This window comes from Silurus aristotelis, assembly GCF_946808225.1.
Source record: "Silurus aristotelis genome assembly, chromosome: 14".
Taxonomy (NCBI): Eukaryota; Metazoa; Chordata; class Actinopteri; order Siluriformes; family Siluridae; genus Silurus; species Silurus aristotelis.
The window spans coordinates 29,515,334-29,532,833 of NC_139587.1; the positions used below are offsets into that span (position 1 = coordinate 29,515,334).

General features: G+C 41.7%; 2 protein-coding genes across 2 annotated transcripts in view; both read left to right on the forward strand.

Annotated features, from left to right (window-relative positions):
* ptprbl (protein tyrosine phosphatase receptor type B, like) overlaps positions 1 to 9,379 on the forward strand; it is a 54,501-nt gene extending 45,122 nt beyond the window's left edge. The window contains exons 28-33 of the mRNA XM_083561780.1: positions 47 to 188; positions 488 to 610; positions 5,478 to 5,641; positions 7,099 to 7,234; positions 8,409 to 8,529; positions 9,177 to 9,379. Of these exons, the coding sequence (XP_083417906.1) occupies positions 47 to 188; positions 488 to 610; positions 5,478 to 5,641; positions 7,099 to 7,234; positions 8,409 to 8,529; positions 9,177 to 9,214 (724 nt within the window). The 3' untranslated portion in view covers positions 9,215 to 9,379. The remainder of the gene's footprint in view (positions 1 to 46; positions 189 to 487; positions 611 to 5,477; positions 5,642 to 7,098; positions 7,235 to 8,408; positions 8,530 to 9,176) is intronic.
* LOC310737144 (uncharacterized protein) lies at positions 617 to 3,768 on the forward strand. Its single transcript, XM_083561328.1, has 2 exons — positions 617 to 2,099; positions 2,311 to 3,768. Exon 2 carries the CDS (start codon positions 2,383 to 2,385, stop codon positions 3,121 to 3,123), a length of 741 nt encoding a protein of 246 aa, XP_083417454.1. The 5' UTR covers positions 617 to 2,099; positions 2,311 to 2,382; the 3' UTR covers positions 3,124 to 3,768.
* Positions 9,380 to 17,500: the final 8,121 nt, after the last annotated feature.

Genomic DNA, 17,500 nt, shown 5'->3' on the forward strand with positions numbered 1-17,500 from the left:
GTGTGATGGTGTGTGTGATTTGTGTGATGACGTGTGTATGATGTGTGTTGAAGGGAAATCATTTCAGGCGTGAGTACATCGCCACACAGGGGCCACTTCCTGGAACTAAAGATGATTTCTGGAAGATGGTGTGGGAGCAGAACGTTCACAACATCATAATGGTGACACAGTGTGTGGAGAAAGGACGGGTGAGAAGAAGATCCCTGACAAAAACCTTAACAAGAACCTTAACTAGAGCTTTAACCACAGCTTTAACTAGAACTTTAACTAGAACCTCAACTAGAACATCAAATAGAGGTTTAACTAGAACCTCAACTGGAACCTTAACCTGAACCTTAACTAGAGCTTTAACAAGGATCTTAACTACAGTTTCAGTTCTCAATATTTACAGTAAACTCTGTGTGTGTGTGTGTGTGTGTGTGTGTGTGTGTGTGTGTGTGTGTGTGTGTGTGTGTGTGTGTGTGTGTGTTTGTGTGTGTGTGCACAGGTGAAATGTGATCACTACTGGCCATTTGATCAGGACCCACTGTATTATGGAGATCTGATTGTGCGAATGCAGTCTGAGTCGGTTCTGCCAGAGTGGACCATCCGAGAGTTCAAGATCTGCAGTGTACATAAGTCTTATTTCTCTCAGCATTTCTCTCTCTTTTTCTGTCTCTTTGTCTCTCTCCCTCTCTCTCTCTCTCTCTCTCTCTCTCTCTCTCTCTCTCTCTATCAGTTTCTTTATTGACATGATTAAGAACCTGCATACTTGGCTTTTAACTTATTCGGGTGGACAGAGACACGATGCTCAGAGGTAAGAAGAAAGGTGGTGGGATTGCTGTGTATGTGAATGAGAGATGGTGTAATCCTGTACAAGTTACTATGAAGGAATGTCTTTGCTCTTTGGAAATGTAACTTTTAGCTGTAAGTATTTGCCTATATTATTTACAGAGGTAATTCTCCTCTGCCATTGTAATCGGTGCTTACATTCCACGAACAGCTGACCTGACAGTAGCATGTGAAATCATACATGCTTTGAGCATACGGATTGGAATGTGCTGTGTGAATCACATGGGGAAGACATTAACAAAATAACGTACTGTATTACTGACTATATTACTTCTGCCACGACACCATTATCCCTCCAACAACGGCACACCAAAAACAAGCCTTGGATCACCAGCGACTTGAAAGAACTGTTAAACCAGAAGGAGAGAGCTTTTAGGTCTGGTGACAGGAATAAACTGAAAAGGATATAGGGAGAGCTGGGGGAGAGACTGAGGGAATGCAATCGTATCGATCGACAAAAGCTGGAGAGTAATCTTCAGCAAAAATCGTCAGAGATGTGTGGACAGAAATGAAGCAGATCACCGGCTTTAACATTAAAGACCATCAGCAGGAGGAGCCTGGACAGAGCCAACAAGCTAAACCTTTTTTTTAACAGATTCAGCACAGGACCACCGGCTGCACCATTCCACACAGGGCCAGTCTTCACACCCTCAAATCAACACCCACATTACCATCATCAGCAACTCGTAAGAACCCCTGCTCACAACCCCCAGCACAATCCTCCACTAAATCCAGCACACCACCCTCACTGACTGTGACGGTAAGCCAGGTAAGAAGAAAGCGTGAGAAACTCAACCAAAACAAGGCTGCAGGCTCTGATGGTATAAGCACCAGGATCCTAAAGTCTTGTGCTGCTCAGCTCTCTGCTGTCCTGCAATACATCTTTTACCTAGTCTAATGCAGTCTAATGCAGAAAAAAATAACGGTACTATGGAAAACACCCTGTGTAGTACCGGTACCTAAGAAGGCTATCCCATCAGGCCTTAACGATCTCAGACCCGTTGCACTATCACATGTCATGAAGGTGTTGAAACAACTAGTTTTGGCACATCTAGGACCACTGGTTAAACCTTCCCTGGACCCAATACAATTCGCTTACCAGCCTAATGTGGCCGTTAGGAAATGCGGGTGAGTGGAGGCTGGACCCAAATGCAGGATGCCACAGGGGTAAGATGAAAACAGTTTTTAATGAAGAAACAGGCAGGGGGAAACACTCCCAAAAAAAAAGAGAGCAGGCAGACAGAGCAATGGGGGCATAGCAGGCAGAGGCAAAACGAAAAGAAAAAAAAAAAACAGAGTCCAAACCAGTAACCGAGGCAGAACAGGGCAGGGGTCATTGTCAGGGTCAGAATCAGGATCCCAGAACCCAGAACAGGCAGGTTGGCAAGAGTACACTCAGGGACTTAGAAAGCCAGTGAGATAATCTGGCCTGGAATAAATGTCTCCAGTGTCCTTAAATACAGGGTGGTGCGGGAAAAGAATGTGGACTTTGCAACCCGAGGAGAAAATATGCTGGATATTGTTTACCATAGTTTACCATGAGCAGGATTCATGTCTGCTCTCCAGGACTGCTTTCAATGCAATGACTGGGACATGTTCAGGAAAGCTGCAACCAACAGCGATTTCATCAACTTGGAGGAGTACACGTCAACAGTGACCAGCTACATCGGCAAGTGCATTGATGACGTGACCATCTCCAATACCATCACCACACACTCCAACCCGAAGTCGTGGATGACCGCTAAGGTGTGTGCGCTGCTAAAATCAAGAGACTCTGACAAACTGTCCCGTGCCATCAGAGAAGCAAAGCATGCACACGCCAAGAGGATCCACAGCCACTTCCAGGACAGCAGAGACACCCGGCGCATGTGGCAGGGCATCCATGCGATCATGAACTACAAGACAACTTCACCTGCTTGTGTCCGTGACGCCTCCCTCCCAGATGTGCTGAATGACTTCTACACCCGGTTCAAGGTGCAGAACAACATGGCGGCGAGGAAGACCACCCCTCCTTCCAGTGACAAGGTGCTCTGTCTAACCACAGTTGAAGTGAGAAAAACTCTATGCAGAGTGAACCCACGTAAGTCTGCTGAACCAGGCAACATTCCTGGCAGAGTGCTTAAGGAATATGCAGAACAGTTAGTGGATGTCTCCACCAACATCTTCAACATCTCCCTCAGCAGCGCCGTTGTTCCTACGTGCCTCAGGAGGACGACCATCGTTCCCGTGCCAAAGAAGTTTACTGTCTCCTGCCTCAATGACTATCGTCCCGCGCTCACACCCACTGGATGAAGTGCTTCGAGAGGCTCGTCAAGCGGCACATCAAGACCCAGCTACCACCCTCACCGAATCCCATGCAGTTTGCGTGTTGTCCAAACCACTTTACAGACGATGTCATCTCTACGACCCTTCATCTGGCCCTCACACACCTGGACAAGTGGACAAGGACTCATATGTACAAATGCTGTTCATAGACTTCAGCTCAGCATTTAACACAATCATCCCTCAGCACCTGATTCAGTAGTTGAGCTGACTTACGAATGTGTAGCAATGTACAGCTCGAATCACAACATCAAGATCGCTGATGACAAGACCGTGGTGGGTCTTATCAGCAAAAACGATGAGTCAGCATACAGAGGGGCGGTGCAACAGTTAACAGCCTGGTGTGGAGTCAACAACCTGTGTCTGAACGTTGAACGCTAATGTTAAAATGCCATCTTCCTCCCCCCATCCTGACCACGTTCTAAAGATGGACCATCAAGAGCATCTTGAGCAGCTGCATCACTGCCTGGGAACTGCACCATCTCTGATCACAAGACCCTACAGAGGATAGTGAGAACATCTGAGAAGATCATTGGAGTCTCCCCACTTTCATGGATATTTATACCACATGCTGCATCCACAAAGCCAACAGCATTGTGGACGACAAGAAGACAAAAGAGATCATTGTGGATTATAGACAAGCCGGCAATGCCACTCACGCTTCCATTCACACCAACAGAGCTGCTGTTGAGCATGTACCCAGCTTTAAGTTCCTTGGAGTCCACATCTCTGAGGATCTCACCTGGTCTCTGAACTCTTCTATCCTGATTAGGAAGGTGCCATTTCTTATCAGGATAGAAGCATTTGCTGTGCCATTGAGAGCATCCTCACTAACTACATCTCAGTGTGGTACAGCAGCTGCACTGCTTCAGACTGTGAAGCCCTACAGAGGGTGGTGAAAACTGGACAACGAATCATCGGCACTCTGCTGCTCACCTTGGAGAACATTCACAGTAAACGCTGTCTGCAAAGGGCGAGGGGCATCATCAAAGATTCCTCTCACCCCAACCATGGACTATTCCCCTGAGAGGCTACAGGTGCCTCAGACTGAAGAATAGCGTTTTTCCTGTAGCTTTTTCTGCACTGAATATCTGATTTAATACTGCAGTGACTTCTGTGTATTTTGCACATTTTCGCACCATCCTTAACTCACATTTACACCACTGTACATTCAACCCATATTTAAACGCCATATAATGCATCACACATACATTCATACTTATACATAACTATATCATGTCATTGAGTATATCTTCTGACAATTATCTATGCATAAACTTTGTACAGTATATTGTATATTTCTATATTTACCATATATTATTACTTACTGCACCTTCTGTACATTAATTCAATTCAATTCAATTCATGTTTATTTGTATTGAGCTTTTGAAAATAAACATGGTCTCAGAGCAGCTTTACACAGATAATGTGGAGATAAAAATGAAGATGTTGTTTATAAGTGTAAGTTTGTCCGTGATGAACAAGTCGGAGGAGACTGTGGTGAAGGAAAAATTCCCCGAGATGCAGAAGGAAGAAACCTTGAGAGGAACCAGACTCAAGAGGGAACCTCATCCTCATCTGGGTGCCACTGAATGTCCATTTACAGCAAATATGTGATGTTGCGGGGTACAGTGATGATGATCAGAACAAACTGTAGTCCTGAGTCAGTGTAGCAGACTGTTGACATTAACTACAGTCAAAATCCATCCTCAAAGCTCCTGTTCTTACTCTGGAATTTCATAAAACCACCCAAGGCATTCATCCTCCTCACACCTGTATATATGAACCGCATACACTATTTATCTACTGTTATTGTTTGTAAATAAGCCACAACAAACTTCTGGTTAGATGCGAACTGCATTTCATTGGCTCTGTACATGTACCTTGCACAATGACAAAGAACAATCTAATTTTTTTTTAATCAAATCGAATATATTTTGGGGGATTGAAGCCAAGTCTCTCTCTCTCTCTCTCTCTCTCTCTCTCTCTCTCTCTCTCTCTCTCTCTCTCTCTCTCTCTCACACACACACACACACACACACACACACACACACATACACACACACTCTGGCTACTGCTCATCTCTTTTGTGTTCCTTTAAGAAGATAATTGAATTGGATTAGTAACCTATTACTTTTATACCGTGTTTCCTTGTTACTGTGATGTCATGAATGTTCTGTGTTTGGGTTGCAGCTTTTCTACAGAACACTGAAATTTATGAAACCAGGTTTATGCCTTTATTTTGTGTGTGTGTGTGTGTGTGTGTGTGTGTGTGTGTGTGTGTGTGTGTGTGTGTGTGTGTGTGTGTGTGTGTGTATGTGCAGGAGGATCAGCTGAATTACTCGAGAACGGTGCGTCAGTTCCACTACACTGTGTGGCCTGATCATGGAGTTCCTGAAAGCACTCAGTCTTTGGTGCAGTTTGTTCGCACTGTGAGGGATTACATTGACAGAACTCCAGGTTCTGGACCTTCTGTAATCCACTGCAGGTGTATATATAAACATACAGGAACATGCACACACACACACACACACACACACACACACACACACACACACACACACACACACACACGTATATACATATATATATAAATACACACGATCAGAACTAAACCCAGAACTACAACCACTCAGAAGAAGAACGGGATCCAGAATGAACACAAACACAAGATCATTTATTAATTGTGTTACTCACAATGTTTTTTGAGTTTACACTACAGTACATGTTCAATTCCCCTTGAAAAAGGAACAATCAAAAGGAGAGTCAAAACCTCAAACATTTTTTGTTACTTACAAGGAGTCATAGAACATAACCCCCACGAGTATCGAGGTTGCACTGTATATATATACAAACACACACACAACAGTGGTGGGAGGTCAGGGTCAGTAAACATTCTCTGCTGGCCTAAACACTATCAGAAGCACTTACCTACATTTACAACATAAATTATAATATTCGTTCTATGAAATTGTATTAATTTATTCCCATCAGTTTCTTCTCTTAATGTCGTAGTGTTTCTCTCGGCTGCATTGCTTCCAGCACGTGGATGTTAGATATTTTGTCCATCCACATTTCAGCCTCTATGTGCTGCCATGTCAATCTAATCTGCTCAGAGCCTTCAGAATCAGTGGCCTTTATATCTTAGACTTTATTATCAATTAATCTGTTTGTTTAACCAATCAGATTTCAGATTCTCCTCACAGGGCAGCTCGCTGGCCCAGAATAGCGTCAGCATTTTTCCGTCCTCTGATTGGTTGGTCAGTTTTCACCCTCCATATGTGAAATGTCTCTCTGTAATGCCACGTGTTGTTATATTGTGTTTTTGTATTGTAATGATGGTTTCTATATATGTGACATGATAGTGGTGGATTAAGAGGTGGATTAAGTCAGGTACGTCCCCACTGAAGGCCCAGGAACCAAATGCACCGCCCACCACACACATAATTATTTATATATATATATATATATATATATATATATATATATATATATATATATATATATATATATATATATATATATACTGTATTTATACACTCACACACACACACACGCACACACAAACACACACACACGTGATCTTGTGTTTGTGTTACTTATAGTCCCCTGTTCTGAGTGGTTGTAACTCTAGGTTTAGTTCTGATCGTGTTCCTCTCTTGGATCTTCGTTTGGATTCACTTTCTGCAGCTCAATAATTTCTTTTATATTGTTTTATCTTACAAATAGACATTTTATTTATTTTCTTTGGAATGGGATCCAGTTCTTGTTCTGGACCTGGTTCTATTTCTGCTCTGCTTTCCACTGTTTCTGGTTCTGAATAAAGTTATTTTTGTTTCTAATTAATCTTTTTGTTCTTATACCTTGTTTCAACTTTCTTAACTCTGTTTTAAGGTATAAAGCTTAAGTTTTTCTTGTGTGTATGTGTGTTTGTGTGTGTCTCAGTGCTGGAGTCGGCCGTTCTGGAACCTTTATAGTTCTGGACCGGGTTCTGCAGCAGCTAAACACAAAAGACACTGTGGATATTTATAGTGCTGTGTTTGACCTGAGGCTTCATCGTTCACACATGGTGCAAACTGAGGTGGGACATGACCGCTGATCTCTGACCTTACTCACTTTTAGATACACAATATTTATTTGGTTTGCCCACATCCCCAATCCAAAAGCTGCCCACACCCCCCCCCCACATCCTGCTCACTCTCCCCATGCATTCCCTGCCCACATCCCACCCACTTTCCCACTTCATTCCCTGCCCACACCCACCACTCCATTCCCTGCCCAGAAACAACACTCCAATTCCCACTCACATCCCCTTACAATCCCCACTTCAATTCCTGTCCACATCCTCACTCCAGTTTACGCCCACATCCCACCCACATGCTACCCACTCCCCCACTCCATTCCCTGCCCACAACCCCACTCCAATTCCCACCCACATCCCCCTACATACTGCCCACATCCCCACTTAAATTCCCATCCACATCTTCACCCCAGTTTACGCCCACATCCCACCCACATGCTACCCACTACCCCAGTCCATTCCCTGTCCATATCCCGCCCACTAAAATCACAACAGGCATCCCTTCACATCCCCACTCTATTTCCAGCCCACATCCTGGCCACACCCCCACTTCATTCCCTGCCCACACCCCCACTCCATTCCCTGCTCACATCCTGCCCACTCCCCCACTCCATTCCCTGCCCACACCTCGACTCCATTCCCTGCCCACATCTTGCCCACTCCCCCACTCCATTCCCTGCCCACACCTCAACTCCATTCCCTGCCCACATCCTGCCCACTCCCCCACTCCATTCCCTTCCCACATCCCGCCCACTCCCCCACTCCATTCCCTGCCTACATCCTGCCCACTCCCCCACTCCATCCCTGCCCACACCCCCACTTCATTCCCTGCCCACATCCCGCACACTCCCCCACTCCATTCCCTGACCACATCCTGCCCACTCCCCCACTCCATTCCCTGCCAACACCCCCACTCCATACCCTGCCCACACCTCGACTCCATTTCCTGCTCACATCCTGCCCACTCCCCCACTCCATTCCCTGCCCACTCCCCCACTCCATTCCCTGCCCACACCCCCACTCCACCCCTTTTCAATCTAATCTCACTCTGCAGTTAGAATGTTAAACCATTAACAAAAAAAATTATATTATTATTATATTTAATTGTGTGTGTGTGTGTGTGTGTGTGTGTGTGTGTGTGTGTGTACGTGTGTGTGTTTGTGAATGAGAACAGAGTCAGTACACCTACCTGCACTTATGTGTACGTGATGTTCTTCGTGCCAGAATGTTGCGCAGTGAGCAGGAGAACCTGCTGTGTCCTGTCTATGAGAATGTGGCTTTGGAGAACCACTGGGGTTAGAACACATTTCATTCAACATTCTGAATATAATATTTTATAATGTTTAGTTTCTTTAACTCTTTTATGTTTTTATGTATTTTTTAGGGCTGTCAATCGATTAAAATACTTTGATCAACATGGGCATGGACAAATATGGATGCCTTATGCAAATATATGTTTATAAATAGATGTTTATTTTTAGTGAAACTAAACTCAACATAGAGCGTGAAGACAAAATTTTTATTGTAAATGTTTTAAAGTAAATATGGTTGTTTAAATTACGTAAATCATCAGGACACCAAACAAAACTTTTGCTGTGTGTTGCATGGTGAATTTTGGTGCATCAGTAAAACAAAAGTTAAAAATTAATAATTAAAAAGTATAATTATATATTATTATTTATTTTTGTTATATCTGAGTAAAGAAAGGACGTTGTGAAGAAATGTGTGTTGCTTTGAAGGTTTTAATTTAGCCTCTTTTATATATATATTTATTTATATTTTCAAATAAAAATGGTCAAACCGAAATGCACACAACATTAATTGCACAATAATAAATTTAGTGCTGTTAAAATGAATTTGCTTTAATGTGTTATTATTAAGTTTTTTTTGACAGCCCTAATATTAATGTATTTATTTAATCATTTATTTATTTACATTACAGATAGAGTGCACATGCACCATTATAACTGGACCAGATGAAGACTTCACTATTAAAAACATTAAATTTATATGAACGTGATATATATATATAAATAAAAGTGTGTGTGTGTGTGTGGTGTGTGCTGTTTATTAATCTTTAACATAAGCTACTGTACAGGACAGAGTGAATGTTAAAATTCTAAATAAATAATTTTTTCCATCATGTTTCTTTGTAAAATCTTTTCAGAAATTCAAGTCAAGTTTCAAGTCAAGTTTATTTGTATAGCGCTTTTCACAACAGACATTGTCTCAAAGCAGCTTTACAGAAAACAACAGTGAAGGTGAATGGTGTGTGTGTGTATCCCTGATGAGCAGCCGTGGAGACTGTGGCAAGGAAAAACTCCCTTAGATGATATGAGGAAGAAACCTTGAGAGGAACCGGACTCAAAAGGGGAACCCATCCTCATTTGGGTGACACCAAGAGTGTGATCATAAATCTTTCAACACTACAGAACACTGGAGAGTGAGAACTAACATGAGCACTGGAGTATAAGATTATAAGTAAATGTTCTTTCTACAGTCTGTGGTATAAAAGTAGGAGCTACTGAGCTCAACATCTGTGATCATCACAGATCCAGCATCAGCTTCTCCATGCCAGAGCCTTTAAACACTCCAGGAGGTCCAATGTCAAACTCCACACATGCAGCGGGATCCAATTGGCACTGGTACGTCTCTAGATGGTTCAGGATGTTTGCGAGTTCGGCATCTACTTCTTTAAAGTCCATAATCTTCATGAGGTGGGACGTGACTGGAGCTGGCCAAACCTCAGGATGCCTCGGGATGGGGAGAGAAAGAGAAGCAGTGGAGAGGAATTAGCGTAGCTGCTGTTCATGATATTAACAGCACAAGTTGATAATGTGCATGTGATCAGATGTTCTGGAGCACAAGGTTGTGATGTGATGTGTGTGATGTGTGTTATGTGTAGGCTTTGCTAAAAAGATATGTTTTTATTCTGCACTTAAACTGGGAGAGTGTATCTGAACCCCGAACACTGTCAGGAAGACTATTCCAGAGTTTAGGAGCTAAATGTGAAAATGCTCTACCGCCTTTAGTGGACTTTGCTATTCTAGGAACTACTAGAAGCCCAGAGTTTTGAGATCTCAGGGAGCGTGACGGATTGTAGCGTGTTAGAAGACTGGAGAGATACAGTGTAGTTTATCATGAATTTAAAATCACTGGAGCCATTCAAGAACGACAACGATTCTTTGTACAGATGAAACCAAGATTAAATTGTACCAAAATTATAGGAAGAAGGAAAAGGGAGAAGGAAATAATCCAAAGCATACAACTTCATCTGTGAATCATGGAGGCATTTCCTGGTGTTTGTTGAAGATGTAAGTGCTAAGACTAAGAAATTAAATCTTGAATGTCCAATCAGTCACATGACCTCAACTCACCTGAGTTGATGTTTACTTCCTGAACATAAAACTGAAGGCACAAAAAAAGGCTTTTTATTTGTCATATTAACTTTGCCACGGGCCACAACAGTGGCAGCTTTTGGCAATACTGGGGCTTGAATCCCTGACCTTCTGACCAGTAACCCAAAGCCTTAACCACTGAGCTCCCACTCAAAAGAACAGCAGTAATTGGTCTGCAGTAAAGACCTGATCAAACATCTCAGTGGAGGAAACCCTGCATTTGTTGATGGTCATTGGTTCAAAACTTGAATTAAGGATTTGCAATTAATCATTAAAAATAATACTTACATTTATATTATTCTGTTTAATTACTTTTGAGTCAGACAAATGTAGAACTGTAAAAAATGGCTGTAATTCTTAAATATTTTTTGCAATATTTTCGTTAAACATTTTGAATTAAAAATCTTATCATTTTAAATTCATTGTTTTGAAGTACAGAGGAAAAGGTTTGTGAACCATAGCAACATCTGTAATTCCTTCCAATTGGCTTTTTTGTCTTCTGCTATGTGAATGAGGCTATTAGAAGTTGAGGGATGTTGCCCTCTAGTGGTATGATAGTAAAATATCCGGGGGAGTTAAAAATAAAATAAAATGCTACATGCCCACATTTATGTGACTCATTATGTCATCTCATATTAAACACTAATCTTGCATTCAAAGGCACTGACTTTAACCTAAAAACTGTAAAGAGAAAATTATGATTATATTATGATTTACTCTTAATTCCTTTTTACCTACAGACTGTACTGAAGTTAGATATTTAAACATTTAGTTTCCCTGAAAAGCACTGATGCCTCCTGACCACCAGATGTCTTTATCTGATAATCCTGAAGTGCACAGAGCCGGAAAACACAACTTTATTTAATCTATTTATGAGTCATCAAATATAATACATTTTTATATATATATATATATATATATATATATATACCATTTATTATATAATTTTGCTTTGATAAACCATTATGCAATAAAGAACAGTAAAGAGACAGGCAGACAGGCAGATGGGTGACATGTACAGTATAAAGTGAGGTTCTTTCACCCAGCTGAAGTTTATTGCTGTGACACTGTGAGAAACTGTCTCAGGAAAAGTCTGGAGATTTACTAACTAACGCACACACTTAAACTTAGACTTGAACAATTTAATGGACACCCTACATGGATGATCACTGAAGCACTTGGAGGAACCTGGTTTTGTGAACGTTGCTTGCTACAATCCATATCCGATGTGAAGAAGTTCCTAATCTTAATACTACTACTACTACAAATAATAATAATAATAAAATAATATTAATAAAAATAATAATAATAATAATATAATAATAATAATAATAATCTTTTTTTCTTCTTCTTCTTTAAGCTGTCTCCACATCGAATCATCCATCTCCATTACGCCCTGTCCTCTACATCTGCCTCTTTCAAACCAACTACCTGAATGTCTTCCCTCACCATCCATAAACATCTACTTCTACTAATATCTACAATAGGTGAATAATCACTGACAGTGTGTGCATACATCTGGATTATAATTATATTTTGATGACAAACTTCATTTTGTCATTCGTTACTCAGTGGAGAACTTCAACTGGATATTATAGACTTAAATCTAAATCATTACTGAAATTAAAAAACGCTCTTGCTGCTCATGATGAAGATCTATCTGTATAATTGTATAATGGCACTATTTGGTGTGTGCCAGATGTGGATGGGTTCCTTCTGAATCTGGTTCCTCTCATGGTTTCTTTATCATGCCATCGGGGGAGTTATCTTTAGCCACAGCTGTCAATATTTGCTCGTTAGGGATAAATAAATAAATAAAAGAATAAATAAACGGGAAATTATATGGATTGGTTTATGACACTAAAATCTATATTTGTATACATTTATATTTGTATATTCATTTCTGTGAAGCTGCTTTGGAAAATGTATGCATGTAGGACAGTCAACCATATGACATTGTTAAAAGCTCTATAACGTTTAGTTGAGTCTAGTTGAGCTGAGTTGAGCTAAGTTGAGTTGAGTTGAGTTGAGTTGAGCTGAGCTAAGTTGAGCTGAGTTGAGCTGAGTTGAGCTGAGCTGATTTGAGCTGAGCTGAGTTGAGTTGAGTTGGGCTGAGCTGAGCTGAGCTGAGCTGAGCTGAGTTGAGTTGAGTTGGGCTGAGCTGAGCTGAGTTGAGTTGAGTTGAGTTGAGTTGAGTTGAGTTCAGCTGAGTTGAGTTGAGTTAAGCTGAGTTGAGTTGACTGAGTTGAGCTGAACTGAGTTGAGCTGAGTTAAGTTGTCTGAGTTGATTTAAACTGAGTTGAGTTGAACTGAGCTGAGCTGAGCTAAGTTGAGCTGAGTTGAGTTGAGTTGAGCTGAGCTAAGTTGAGCTGAGTTGAGCTGAGTTGTCTAAGTTGAGTTAAGCTGAGCTGATTTGAGCTGAGTTGAGTTGGGCTGAGCTGAGCTGAGCTGAGTTGAGTTGAGTTGGGCTGAGCTGAGCTGAGCTGAGCTGAGTTGAGTTCAGCTAGGTTGAGTTGAGTTGGGCTGAGTTGAGCTGAACTGAGTTGAGTTGAGCTGAGTTAAGTTGTCTGAGTTGATTTGAACTGAGTTGAGTTGTCTGAGTTGAGTTGCTGAGTTGTCTCAACTGTCTGGGAGGTTCTGTCTAAATGTATAAATGGTATAAAGTTCTTACTCTAGCAGTTGAAATCACTTCAGATGATCCAGCCTTTCACATTTTCACCTTGTAGCGAATTCAGCTAGCAAAAATTAAAATATCTGTGATCAATTATAACGGGTTTTAATTAATTATAAATATTTAGATTAAATCTTAGAATTAATAGTAAAAGAATCAATGTTGAAATTATTTGGTCTGTTCATCCATCAAACAGACAGTATAATCATTTAGCAGTTCTAGGAAGGGTTATCTCCCCGGCCAAGAAACAACCAAATCCCTATTTTATACCATACTACATACAGTCATTTAGCATGTAGCAGAATCAGTATTCAGTGATTTTGAATTGTGCAGCACTCAGAGACATTCACTTGTGAACATAAGGCATTTAATGAATGGGACTACACGTAACACAGTAGTAAACTATACACAAACATACAGATAAAGAAAAAGAAATTAGGAAAATGGAGAGAGAGAGAGAGAGAGAGAGAGAGAGAGAGAGAGAGAGAGAGAGAGAGAGAGAGAGAAGAAAGAGAAAGGAATGACAAGTTTAACTTCAATTGACCACAACCTAATAAGAATCATCAAGCAGTCAAAATTCACCTTTAAAAAGGGGCTGGAACTTAAACACAGGTTTATTTCGGTAGTTGGTAAATGGTTACTTGCATTGGCTTTGTTGCTGAACAAGAGTCCGAATTAGGTTGACAAAGATGTTTCTTAATGGGTTAGGGTTAGGAGGAAGTTGAATGTTTTGGCAGGTTCTCCTGAAGATCAGAGTAGGCGAAGCTGCCGGAAGGTCACATTTTTGGAGAAAATCTGTCTCGAAGGGTTTGAGTCCTGTCTTAAAGGAGGGTTTGAGCCCCAATTGGTGTGTGTTCAGGACATTTAACTGTCTCCTAGCCACACCTATCTTTGGTGGAATGGCCAATACAAGGCATGAAAAATAAATGTCTTTGTCTCCATTTATGGCCTATTAGCATGTGGCTGGTCTGGAGAGCTGATGAACTTTTATTCAACGTGTGTAAAACAGTACGGTACACTTCACAACCATATAGCATACACCATTGTTTAAGAAATATAGATCATTTTGATACCAAGGATGAAAGGAGAATACAGCATTAAGGCAGAGATACACCTGGACATAAGCCTTTAAAGTGTAACTAATGTCAATACAGAGTTGTAGTTACACATGCATATATCATACAGCATTTGGTACACTTTATTATTGCCTAAATAAAGAAACTGTCCTTGTGTGTGTGTGTGTGTGTGTGTGTGTGTGTGTGTGTGTGTGTGTGTGTGTGTGTGTGTGTGTGTGTGTGTGTGTTGGGGGGTACATCACACCCAGAAGAACTAATGCCTGGTGCAGGGCCTGAACTGCCTTCCCATTGGAATGCCTTTGAAATTAGGTGGAGAGAGCAGAGAAATGTCTGTTTATTGCCTTTGTGTCATGAGGAAGATACTTAGACATGAAACCCCCCCAATATGACTGCAGAGGCCCAGTCTGTAATTTATATGCAGATGTTAAGGGTTAAAAGGGGTGTCTGGTACATGAGATCCAACTGCTCAACAAATGATCCTTCGCAGACCTCCATCCTGTGCTTCATTACAATCGAATTTATTACAGTATTTGATACAAATAATAAAATCCTGTGCCACTGGGATATGGATAAAACCATGACTCTTTAATCAGAACAAGCCACACCTGCTCTGACATCATCATCTCATCATGGTAAAGTTTAATCACCTGGATTAGTGTACTGTAACTGAAGCAGAGAACAACAGAGTGTAAAGCCACTGTGAGTATTTCATATGCATTGTTTAGTAGCTCTGTCTCTGTCTCTGTCTCTGTCTCTCTCTCTCTCTCTCTCTCTCTCTCTCTCTCTCTCTCTCTCTCTCTCTCGCTCTCTCACACACACACACACACACACACACACACACACACACACACACACACACACACACACACACACACACACACACAGAGCAGATGTTTGTGATTCTTCACATAAACTAATAAAGTGTTTAAATATAGACTCCATTCTTCCCAGGCAGACGAGTCAGGACAGAAACATGAAGACTAGGGTCACACCAAATAAAGATCTGCTGTTATTGTACACATTTCTTTCTTTTGCTTTCATCTGACTGCTGAAGAAGCTTACAGAGCAAAGGAAGCAATCAGGAGAAAAGTACAAATTAAAGCCCCACAGTCATCATCAGGACCAAGATGTGCATCCAGAACATACAAAAAGACAAGAAGAAACATTATCAGGGAGGCTGCTGAGGGACCTACAGCACATTTACATTTACATTTACGGCATTTGGCAGACGCCTGTGTCCAGAGCGACGTACAAAAGTGCTTTGAGTCTCTAGTAATGAATAAATCCACACTGGTACACCAGATTACAAACTTAATATAAATATAACTTTTGATTTTTACAAAGAAAACTTGGAAAGTGCAAATTTAAGTGTTTCAGGATGATGAAGGTCTTTAACCATCGCTTGAAGATAATCAGGGACTCTGCTGTACGGACATCTAGGGGAAGTTCATTCCACCACCTCGGTGCCGGAACAGAGAAGAGCCTTGAAGTATACTTACCTCTCATTCTGAGAGAAGGTGGTACCAGTCGAGCAGTGCTGGAGGATCTCAGACAGCGTGGTGCAGTGCGAGATGTGATGAGGATCTGCATTAAAGAGCTGCAGGAACATCTGATGGGTACACACCACTCCCAATATATGACAACAATCTCATATCTTCTTTACATGTCTGGGTGATGGGCTTGGATAAAAAACAAACCCTGCATGATTCTGCTAGACTTCAAATAAAGAAACATTTCATCAGCATGAAGCACAAGTCAACTAAGGAACAGCTTCAGAAGAAGAAAATTAGGAAAACCATCATTTTAGAATGATCCAATCAGAATAGATCAAAATCTGATACAAACAGGAACAGTAATGGGCTGTGAACACAAGATCTCCTCATGGCCTTTTACATGGATAGTGGAATAAAACTGTGAGATCTTCTGTATTCCATATTTTAACAAAATTTAAATAAAAAACTTTACACACATACGCACAAACACAACCGAGTTCTATTTTTGTAACCCAAACCCTTTCTTCCAAGTGTCATTCATCAAATCTGATTGGCTTGATAGGGTTGAGAAGGTCAGTGTTAGAGTCAGGCTCCACCTCCTGAAGCTGCTTCTGGTTCTTCTTCTTCTTCTTTTGGCTGCTCCCATTAGGGGTCGCCACAGTGGATCATCCGTCTCCATACCACCCTGTCCTCTACATCTGTCTCTTTCACACCAACTACCTGCATGTCTTCCCTCACCACATCCATGAACATCCTCCTTGGTCTTTCTGGTGTCTCCATCCTCAGCATTTTCCTACTGATATACCCCATGTCCCTCCTCTGCACATGTCCAAACCATCTCAATCTCACCTCCCTCACATTGTCACCAAAACGTCCTACATGCGCTGTCCCTCTAATAAACTTATTTATAATCCTGTCCATCGTCGTCACTCCCAACGAACATCTCAACATCTTCAGCTCTGCTACCTCCAGCTCCACCTCCTGTCTTTTACTCAATACCACTGTCTCTAATCCATACAACATCTCAGGTCTCACCACAGTCCTATAAACTTTCCCTTTCACTCTCACAGATACTCTTCTATCACAAATCACTCCTGCTGTCACTCTTCTCCACCCACTCCACCGTGCCTGCACTCTTTTCTTCACTTCTCTAACACACTCTCCAATACTTTGCACTGTTGACCCCAGGTACCTGAACTCCTCCACCTTCTCCACCTCTTCTCCCTGCAACCGCACCCCTCCACTGCCCTCCCTCTCATTCACACACATGTACTCTGTCTTACTCCTACTGACTTTCATTCCCCTTCTCTCCAGCATGTACCTCCACCTCTCCAGGCTCTTCTCAACCTGCTTACTACTCTCGCCACAAATCACAATATCATCCGCAAACATCATGGTCCAAGGAGACTCCTGTCTGACCTCGTCCTTCAACCTGTCCATCACCACTGCAAACAGGAAAGGGCTCAGAGCCAATCCTTGATGCAGTCCAACCTTCACCCTGAACCAGTCTGTCGTACCTACTGCACACTTCACTGCTGTCACACTGTCCTCATACATGTCCTGCACCACCCTCACATACTTCTCTGACACACCTGACTTCCTCATACAATACCACAACTCCTCTCTCC